Here is a 10,953-nt window from a genome sequence, read left to right as displayed (position 1 = left end):
GAACTCGATGATCTTCAAGGTCCTTTCCAACCTAAACCATTCTGATTCTATGATCTACAGCACCAATTACACTAGGAGAAAATACATCTTTTTCTGTCTGTCGTAAAAATCACTGGTTTAACTCTGTGAAAAATGTGTATTTTTTTTAGTAGAACAATAACATACACAAGAAAATCACAAGTCACTCTATTGCTTTGCAGCAACAACCTAAACCATTCTGATTCTATGATCTACAGCACCAATTACACTAGGAGAAAATACATCTTTTTCTGTCTGTCGTAAAAATCACTGGTTTAACTCTGTGAAAAATGTGTATTTTTTTTAGTAGAACAATAACATACACAAGAAAATCACAAGTCACTCTATTGCTTTGCAGCAAAATGAGTACCGCTATCACATTTTTTTCAAAAAAGCCCTAAGTGACTAACACAGTGCTTCCTACCCAGTTTATTTAATCAAATCTATTTCCCTTGTGGTTTTAAGGTATGTGTATCCATCTCGGATAGAATACCAAGCATTTGCAACAGAAGACAGGAATTGTAATATTTACATTTCACACTCTGAATACACGATGTCCATATTTTATGCACAGTAAACAAATATTTAGATTGAATGCAACCAACTAGCATAAAAATAAAGCAGGTCAGGCAAAGTTGTTCTAGGCAAAGAAGGCAGATGCCTAATGCTGCTGGGTGCAGGAAAATCACAACCACCTCTTTGCCTACTTTGCTTATGTTTTGACCCTCAAAACCTACGCTAGCTGCCACTGTCAGAGAAGGGGATGATTATTTGGGGTGGTGTCTACCGCTGTGGCTGTAGAGGAGCAGCTCATCTTAGAAGCAGCAGTTGTTACCTCAACAAAATTCAGTTTGCACACATGACTGCGAAGCTTTAGCCAAGTTGTGATAGAAAGAACACCAAACTCATTTGGCCCTACAATAACATTGGTAGTTAATATGTGATATAGTTTAAATTTAATATTTAAAATGAGACAGGTTATTTCCTGAAGATTTTTTGTTGTTGTTTTCAGGATTGTGCACCAAATACCTTTTTTCTTTTCCTTTGTTTGGATTTGGTAGAGTCCTGTCCAATTCCACCATTCCCCAGGGCTCCTGATGGGGTTTTCCCCAGATGTTGCTGTCCTGCTGGGGGGGTGGGTGTAGGAGGTGGTGTGTTTTCAGGAGAGTCAAGACTGGTCTTCACACTCGTAGATTGCCCTAAGAGATGTGGCTATGAAAGCAAGATGGCAAATAGCAATTATACAATCAAATCACCAAAAAAAAAAACAAACGCCTTCCTAGAATTATTGTTAGAAGAGATGCAATGCCAAATTCAGTTTGCTCATTCTAGAGGTTACTAAAACATCTCTATTACAGCAATGCACGCAATACAGCACTTACGCACTTGCCACTGTTGACAATTTTAACCTCCAAATCTGCAATAGAGAGAGCCTTCAATACAGAGAAAAGGAATTTCCATGCAAGAAAAGAGGATTTACATTTAAATATACAGATGCTGCTAAGAATTCAACATTTGGAGCTAGAATTTAACATCTTTCCATCTAAATCCGTAACTTCAATGTTAATAAACTCCATAACAGAAGTCTGTATCAATACCAGATTCAATAACATCTGAAAGCAACAAGCTACCAAATACATGTAAAAGTAAAACAGAAAATGAAGTAATATGGGAAAAAGCAAGATTTACCTCAGTAGAGTTGTGATACTGTATGAAGGTGGCAGATATGGCATGACTGAAGGGGTCACCAGCTTTGGGAGCCATGTCCTGCTTAACCAAAAGGGCCAAGTCCACCAACTGGAAGGGTAAAACCAGCCGATAAGCAGGTAGGTTTACTGACATGGTACTTATGATGAATGCCGTCGTAACAATGAAGAGTGAGAGGAGTTGTGGGTTGAGGCAGACTATTCTTAGTGTTTCCCAGTTGAAAACAAAATTATTCATAGATATTTCAGCCTAAGGAACCTTTCTTTTCTACTTCTGTAAATATACGGAGTAATCTATCTACCCAAGAGGGCTCAGCTTGGCACTAAGGTAACATTTTGTTTTCCAGGAAATCCTGCTTTTTAATCCAATTGTGCAATGGGGTTGAATGAGCCTCAGCACACTGCCAAAGGTCACATAGCAAAGTATGTGGTTTCAATTTGGACTTGAATAAAGTTCGTGCTGGACTCCACTCTCCTCTGTAACCATTATAAAACATTCCTATTTGTGTATCAGATGGATGAAGACGGTATAGCAAGCATCTGTCCCACAGTAAATTGAAAGACAGACAGGAATCCAATTAGCTTCATTAGCTGAAGCAGTGGCTGCATGGTTCTGAAGGGGCTTACAAGCCACCTGAGGCTGAAGTACATCACAGAATCACAGAATCTTCAGAGTTGGAAGGGACCTCTAGAGATCATCTAGTCCAACTCCCCTGCTAAAGCAGGATTGCCCAGAGCACATCACTCAGGACTGCATCCAGGCGGGTCTTGAAAATCTCCAGAGAAGGAGACTCCACACCCTCCCTGGGCAGCCTGTGCCACTGCTCTGTCACCCAAACCATAAAGAAGTTTTTCCGTGTGTTGGAACGGAACTTCCTATGTTCCAACTTGTGCCCATTGCCCCTCGTCCTGTCACTGGGAACCACTGAAAAGAGTCTGGCTCCATCCTCCTTCAACCCTCCCTTTAGATACTTGTATGCCATAATAAGGTCTCCCCTCAGCCTTCTCTTCTCCAGGCTAGAGACCCAGCTCTCTCAGCCTTTCCTCACATGGGAGATGCTCCAATCCCTCAATCATCTTGGTTGCCCTCCGCTGGACTCTCTCCAGCAGTTCCCTGTCCTTCTTGAACTGGGGAGCCCAAAACTGGACACAGTATTCCAGTTGTGGCCTCGCCAGTGCCGAGTAGAGGGGGAGAATGACCTCCCTCGACCTACTGGCCACACTCTGAAATCCGAGAGTAATTAATTCATTTTGTTTAACTAGAGGTCAGTCAGTATACTCCCTTACCTGTGCCACGGTCTCATATGCTAAATATGCCAAAATCTCCATTGCAACTGCATTTGGCTTTATTTCCATACTGCTACAGTCCAACCAGTCACGAAACTTGGATGCTTTCTTTGCTGTCAGTTCAAATTATAAGGGAAAAAAATGAAAAGTTAACAACAGGTAGGCCAAAATAACGCATTTTTTCCAGTCCTAGAAAATACTGCAAATGTGAAACAATGAGTGTGAATGGGATTTGATTTGCCAAGGAAGGAATTATCAAACTAGTGAGGAAAAGACACTTATTTCACAGACGACATTTTGGAGACCCATAAGCAGCATGCAGTAAAGAATAAAACACATAGTTAATCAATCACACGGGAGATTTCAGAACAAGGAAGGGTCTACCTCGAAGGACTGCAGACGGGACAAACCTGATTTTGAACATATTACTGTGAAAGAAATAATACGATTGCATCACATCTTTGATGAATGAGAGAAAGCACTAGAAGAAATCAGCACAAATCTGAGTCCAGATAAAATGATATAATTGTATTAACAATAGCGAAGAAAAATGAAGGACAGAAGAACTAGGAAGTCCTTGTGTTAACCATGCAGGGACTAGGCGCTGACAAGCTAGCCAAAATGATTTGTAGATGAGTGTTTTTAACATGTGCTTTGGATATGTAGAAATAAGGATAGATGTGGATCTGCAAGTGATCAACATTCATACGAGAACTTCACACCGCTAATGGATGAGCTCACATAGGGGAAAGTACAGAGAAAAATATGGGACAAAGAAACATGATATTTGTTGAGAAAGTAAAAGGAGGAAAAATAAAGGATGACCTTACTTAGGTCAGTGGTGGACAAGCTGATCACAGAAAGCTATGGAGACTTAGACAGACGGAGCTGGTAATATAGAGGTCTTAATGAGGGCTGTTTGTGAAGACAGGACAGCCAAAATGAAATACATATAAGGTGGGAGAATCATTTGAAACAGCTCTTTCACAGACAGTCTTCAAGGAGGACTAAAAAGCTAAAGAGAAGTCAGGTATTAAACAGAAAGCAGATGTAAATAATGGCTAGTTTTTAGCCATTTAGGAGTGAAAAAGCTACACAGCATTGCTGAAGCCAAAAAAAAAAAAAAAAAAAGAAAAAAAAGGCAAGAGAAAAAGTGTGAAGGTGACAGCAGGACCACAAAACATCCCTAGAATTTAAATTTGTAACCCTGTAGTACTTGATCCTTTGATATGCCTTTTCTTTCACCTGTCTTTAAAACTGCATAGAAATATGTTGAGCTGTAAGTATGAATATATATATATATAGGTAGAACAGGCTTCTTGAAGTCCCTTCCAGGTTTATTCTCTTGTAACGCAGTTTTCACCAGTTTATATTACAATAAAAAGGGTTTACTACTTTAAACATAGCAATACTTTTATTTTAGTAAAAATGGAATTAAGTCAAAAAATAGCCTTTGTGTCAGTTTTGAACAAAGGTCCGCATGGCCTTTAGTATGTTCTGTCTAGTTGAGTTCATATTATGCAATTGAATTTGTTCATGAGGCTCTCTTGCTAGTATTTTTTAAGCACTGTAATTCTCTTATTCTTTAATGACATTAAATGTCAATGAAAAAGAGCTGTATAGGCACAGTCACTTATAAACACTGTGAAAATACCACTGAGATATTTTTATAGATCACAATCCCCTGGTCAGCAACATTCAATTTTATTTCACAAATTTAAATTTCTATTTGTTCTGTCTCCAGATTATAATTTTGGGGTTTTAAAAATGACTTTATCACAAACCTCTAATTTCCTAAAGTCACCCTAATCTGAAGTATCATTTATCTAATGGCTCACAGATGTGTGATGCCAAATTATAACTAAGCTTACCAAACATATTGAATTAGGAAAAGAAATGCTTACAAAACATGTTTTCCTACATTTGCTGACATTTGCTGATGCAGAACAGTATTTCAAATGTGTCATTTATTTGCCATAAATGAGTCACTCTTTCTTTGAATTTAAAAGGAAGAACAAGATAAGGTCTCTCGTTTAAAGACACCATTGTGTTCAAGTCTGTGTTGTAGGATCATGTGCTGTTTTGTCATGATTTTTACTGGCTCCGTCACCTTACTTTCTCTGACATTTGACCCAAAACCTTAGTCATCACTTAACCGCCTCTGTAATGATGTTTTGCTACATGATCAAGCCCATTAATTTACTGCTCATTATAGTTGTGGCCCACAAGTACTTCTAGTAAGTTGGTTTTCAGTGCTAGTAAAGCCCTAATTCTGTCATCATGTTATTAGTGTTGGAATGGCGTATACTGATGAATTTGGCTAATGTTGAATAAATTCCACAGCAGGAGCTTACAGCTTAAAATAGAAAAGACTCTTTAGTGAGTTCTTTGTGTCTCTGCGGATAGGGAAATAAAAGCAAAACTTGCTGCTCTTCTCTAATTTTAGATGCATTCCGAAAAACCTGCAACCATGAAACTTTACTAATATGTTGACTGTAACGCAGCCATGACAGACTTCAGGCAAGTATGGTTCTTTTAATCCATTAACTCTTTACCAGTTCTATCTTTCCTGTCGTCCCCACCAGCATAGTATTTGAGCATATAGGAAGCTTGGTAAATATTCAAATAAAACACTCCGCCTGACAGCCTGAAACTATGCTAAATTAACTGTTCCCAGGAGCTACGTAGACAAAGAATTTAAAGTTTGATTACTGCGGACGAAACAAAAGTGCTTTCAAAAAACATGAGGTTCTGCTGTGTTCTCTATTACATGAAATAATAATTGAACATCTTAATACAGTGCAGCCATTATAATACTTACAAAAACTCAGTTGCCGACTTTCACAGAATTCTGCATACTGGACCGAGTCCATCATTCGTGTTTGTCTTTCTGCTCTCTGACAAAAGAGTAGACGCACATGATGTACCTTATTCCAACAAGAACTGCATTCCACAACAGAAATTATAGCACCAAAGCGCCCCTGCCATAACCTTGAACTAACCCTCCCAAATTAAATATGCACTGAAGGAGTCAAGATGCAGAAATATAAACCGCAGATTGGTTATTAGCCTCACGAGTTCGATTTCCCAGAGGAGCGTGTTGATTCTTATTTTAAAAATGAGCTTGCACACCGCTCACCTACGACGGTGACGAGGGCACATTTAAACTGAAGCATGTGAGCAGTCTGCCTACGTGTTCGCAGTTGACCAGACAAGTAAAACGTTCTCCCGGAGCGAGGCCAATGTGTTCTGCACTGAGCAGAACTGAACCTGTGTGCTTTTAAAATGGGAGCATGAGCAGTGGTGAAATGAATCAATTCCATCACATCGAGGATGTACCAGAGAGAGCGGAGCATTGACATGCCACTTCCCACACTCAATACACAGTAATAACTAAGTGGTAAATGTGTTTGGTTCATATTTTTTTTTCCCCACTGTTAATCTACGCCTGATTTTTTATACTTTCTGAACACCTACAGGAAAAGAAAGGAAATTAGACTGAATTAGAGCTCGTTCAAGAAAAAATGTATTTAAGAGTGTATTTCACACAGAGTCCAGTGTCAACCAGAAGAGTACATCTCAAAAAAGTCAAGATCTGAAACCATAAACAATATGCACATCCTCCCCTCCACGTATACACGATGCCATAATTGAATCATGGTTGAAGCACCACTGAAGTTCATGGTTAGGTTTGAGCATGTGCTTGAATTTTGTTTGCTTCAACAGAACAGGGGTGATTTTCACAAGGTAAGGATTTGGTCTCTAGAAGAGATTAAATCCTTCACGTATCAGAGGCAGGAAGCAGCAGTTAGATTAAAGAGAATGATTATCCTCTTCAGAAGCAGACAGCTTACTCAAGTCTCTCAAAGAAAGAAAGTAGATTGTCTTAAAGATCAAGGAAAGGAATGTAACTATCTTCCAAAGAATAAGTCAGTGAATAAATCATTACACCTGGTAAGAACAGAACCATAACTAAGGATACAAAGTGGTATCAGGAGTGGCTGATGGCACCGAGACTTCACTTCTGCAGTGAGTCCATCCAGCTCAAGAAACCATGCACAAAGAAGGTAAAGTACAGGTGTGTCTGCATCAAGGAGAAAAAAAACAACAAGGAAAAAAAACACCACATACACAGAAATTTTGCTCTGACACCCCGAGCACTTTTATATCTGATGAAATTGAAATTGCAGAGTTCTTTAAGTTGATTTAATGGAAAATGAAAGGGCGGTTGAGAAGTGTATTTGGAGACAGGCTACACAACCAGCATTTGGCCTTAGCAGTTTCTCAAATAAGGAAAATAACAAAACAAAACAAAAACTTCAGATACACAGGTTCCTCCTCTACTCTTTGCCTTTTAGGTTACTCTTCTATGACAGTCCAATCCATCACTTATGAGATCTTGTTGACAGTCAACATGTTCAATTTAGTTGTAAACTAAACCACTAACTGTCCAGGAACATACCTGGAAATTCCTTCTTTCTTTTCTTCTCTACCCAGTCAAACATTTCTACTGTATTTTCAGGTTTAGTCACCAGGATAGAAACTGTTCTACTCAGGCATTTTTCAGTTCTCCTATGTACACTTCTGGCATCTTGACTACATTTTGTGGAGCTGCCATTTCAGATAAGTAAAAACTTTCCATTAATCCATTCCATCACAACATTAAGTAAATCTAGATTGATTTTGTACCCTTTAAAAATAATTTTCACAATACATGCCGTGACTTCAACCCTCATCTAGCATCACCATAACAGAGATCTGTTTTGCCTCTGAATTAATTCAGTCCTTCTTTTGAAGACAGAAGGCACCACCAGGATCATCTAATCTGAACTTCTGCATAGCACAGGACACTTCTCACATAATACATCCTCGAAATGGCAGTCCCAGAATTTCTTGTGTAATTTTACTGTATGTTTTAGAAAGGCATCTAATTTGGGTTTAAATTTTTCACATATTAAGACGCAACTTCTTCAAATAATTTAAAATGCTAACTTTGTATGCAATATGGTTTAAATTCTGTAATCATTTGTGTCTTTGCCAGTCAGAAATTACTAGTAGGCTACTCCCAGGTAATATTGAAATAATTTAACTTTAGGTGGGTAATCAAACAGACTGAGGTTCTATATGACAATTTTTTCCTGAAGTTTTACACGGAAATGTGCAGGCTACCAGAACTGTTGCTTGACATCCCGCTCCAACAACCCTCCCTCTAGAGGTCTCTAGCCCAACCTCCACCTTGAAAGAGGACTTGCCAACACGAGATGAAGTCAGCTATGGCTTTCTCTAGCCAAGTCTTGAAAACCTCCAAGGACAGAGATTTTAGTCTCCTCTGGGTAACCTGCTCCAGTGTTGTACTATTCAAAAAGATTTCTAATGTCCTACTTGAAACCACCAAGCAACAATGTGTGGTTCTTGACCTTCTTTATTCTACCCAGCACTACCAAGAAAAGTTTGGTTCTGTCATCATTGTAACTGTCCTTCAGTAGGCTGCCGTCTAATCTCAGTCTCACCCTCTTTTTCTGCAGACTAGTAAAATGAAGTAATCTATCTCAGCCTCTTCTGATAGGCCATGTGCTCCATGGCCCTCAGCTCTCATTAGCTTTCAGCTAAACCCTTCCAGTTTCTCAGCATTTCCATGGAACTGAAGGACCCAAAACTGGATGAAGTGTTCCAGATTTGGCCCAACAGCACCAAGTAGAAGGGTGTGACAACTTCCTTCAGTCTGCCAGCCACATTTCCGCAAAACTCTGAGTTTCACTTTAATATGATGAGACGAAACCGTTGACTCATGTTCAACTTGATGTTCATTATTGCCCCGTGGGCTCCTCCCAGAAGGGCTGCTACCCAGCCAGCTGGCACCCAGCCTGTACCGATGCATGGGGTTACCCTGTTCCAGATGCAGAAACTCAGCGAAGTTTCTGTTGGTTCAGCTCAATGTTTTCAAGACCTGTCTGGACTGAAGCTGCTCAAGCAGTGTGCCAGCCACTCTCAATTGACTATCATCAACAGGTTTGCAGAATGTGCGTTTTGTGTCTTTGCCCACATTTTTGTCCACATTATTGATGAAGATATTGAATAATATGGGCCCCAGTATCAATCCTCAGGATATGCAGTTTTCACCTGTTGCCGCTTGTATGTCAAGCTGTTTGCCATTACTCTTCACATCCATCAGTCCCAGGGATTTTAAACCCTTTGCCAACAACAAGGAAGGCACAGGAAAGCAAAGTGATGTGAAATGCTAACAGGAATTGAAAGTCCTACCTGAGACGACAAAGAAAAAAGAAATCTAGACATTTGACAAGGATACTTTAACATTAACTTTTACAGGCATCCCATAATGTAATATGGAAACTGCAAAAACAGATTAATCCCAAGAGCAGTTATGTTAAATTAAATCGTTTAGCAATGGCTACTCAGCAAATAGACTATAAAACTCTGAAAATGCATGCTGGCAAAGGCTAGCCAATACGCCTCACAGTATGTTCACTATCAAAGCATTGCAAGTTTCTTCATAACAAGTGAAATCAAAAAAAATACTAATCAAAGCTTTATTAAAAGACAGGTGTTGCTGAGGGATTTTTCCTATAGGGACTTCATTTCTCTCTACCAATTGTTAATGCTAGTGTCTAAACACTGGACATAATTTTGTTCTTATATACTGAATGTATATTTACACTTACTTTTTCTCTGTATTAATATTTTTTATGTAGAAAAATTACCTACATATCTGTGAAATAAAATTGCTTTCTCCCTTCAATTCTCCTCTCTAAAAGAAGTTTTTATTAAAGGTGGATTCTAGAGTGATGGTCTAAAACTCCACCAAATAAAATAACTTTAATGATAAATAACTGGACTATATTTCCTTCCTAATACACTTCAGCAAGAAAACCCACATCATGGCATAGAAACTCACAGTTCAAGGGATAAGGATAGCCATTTCATCAGTCCTACCAGTTTTAGAACAGTCTATAAATAACCACCAAATGTAGGAGAAAAAAACAGATGGATAGCATAGGTATATGATCTTTAAGGAAACAGCAAAGCAGAAGACAACAGCAGATCATCTTTCCTCTTCACTTCTCAAGATTATAAACAGCAATTCTTTTCTCTTACATTATCTCTGCTTTGGAAAAATTTAATGTTCCCTTATCTCTACGTTTCTCAGGTATATTTTATAAACTCAAAATGAATCAGTAACATGGGATAAAAATGGAGAAGAAAGAGAGAGCACATTAACGTGAAGTCCTTTACTCCAGGCCAAAGGAGTCTAAAGCAAACGGTATTCAATGTTGGGGAAGTCACAAAGTTTGTGAAAACGCTACAACCTGTAAGTAATGCTTTCTTTTAAGTCTACAGAATACCCACTTGCTCTTCTTCACAGTCTTTATTTTTCAATGATTTTTTTTCTTGGAAGCAAGAAATGAGACAGGACGTTTGAACTAAGAAACAACTTCAATTTTATACAAGTGAAATTTTCCAAACGCTGTTCTGGGAAGGAGCAGCACGTCACTCCAGCAGGGCTGAAGTCCTCTTTCATCAGTACAAAAACCAGTTTGCTGGGAATCTTCCCTACAGGAAGAACCACTGAAACCCCTGATGACACGCCACCTTGAAGCAGTCTCAGCTTGAAACCAGATACAATAAATGATATCAATGACACTGTCCCACTGGTTTATCAAAAGAATGAAAAAATATATAGTTTTTATACCCTCTATAGAAGTACAAGTCACTCTAAGCAGTTAAGAAGCTGAGTTATGTGGCGTACAGCACAGTTAAAATACTTTGCATGCTTTCCTTGGAACATGCTGAAGGATGCAGTAGATAGGACCTGGCACAGTAAATGTATGCTCAGTCTCCCAAAAATGTGTTGCATTATATCTTTCTTTCAGCATGAAGAACTAAAAAGGAAGGCTAAAAAGGGAAAGGAAAGAAAAGGGAAAGA

The 10,953-nt window shown here is 38.8% G+C and overlaps 1 protein-coding gene across 1 annotated transcript in view; it reads right to left on the bottom strand.

The window, feature by feature from the left end:
• SUPT3H (suppressor of Ty 3 homolog (S. cerevisiae)) overlaps positions 1-10,953 on the bottom strand; it is a gene marked incomplete at its 5' end in the record, with an annotated part of 89,010 nt that overhangs the window by 3,053 nt on the left and 75,004 nt on the right. Inside the window, 4 exons of the mRNA XM_009895915.1 lie at positions 1,048-1,230; positions 1,708-1,815; positions 3,012-3,124; positions 5,833-5,908. Coding sequence (XP_009894217.1) covers positions 1,048-1,230; positions 1,708-1,815; positions 3,012-3,124; positions 5,833-5,908 — 480 coding nt within the window. The remainder of the gene's footprint in view (positions 1-1,047; positions 1,231-1,707; positions 1,816-3,011; positions 3,125-5,832; positions 5,909-10,953) is intronic.

The sequence above is a fragment of the Charadrius vociferus genome, unplaced genomic scaffold (assembly GCF_000708025.1).
Source record: "Charadrius vociferus isolate BGI_N301 unplaced genomic scaffold, ASM70802v2 scaffold312, whole genome shotgun sequence".
Lineage (NCBI taxonomy): Eukaryota > Metazoa > Chordata > Aves > Charadriiformes > Charadriidae > Charadrius > Charadrius vociferus.
This window is presented reverse-complemented; position numbering and strand designations above follow the sequence as displayed.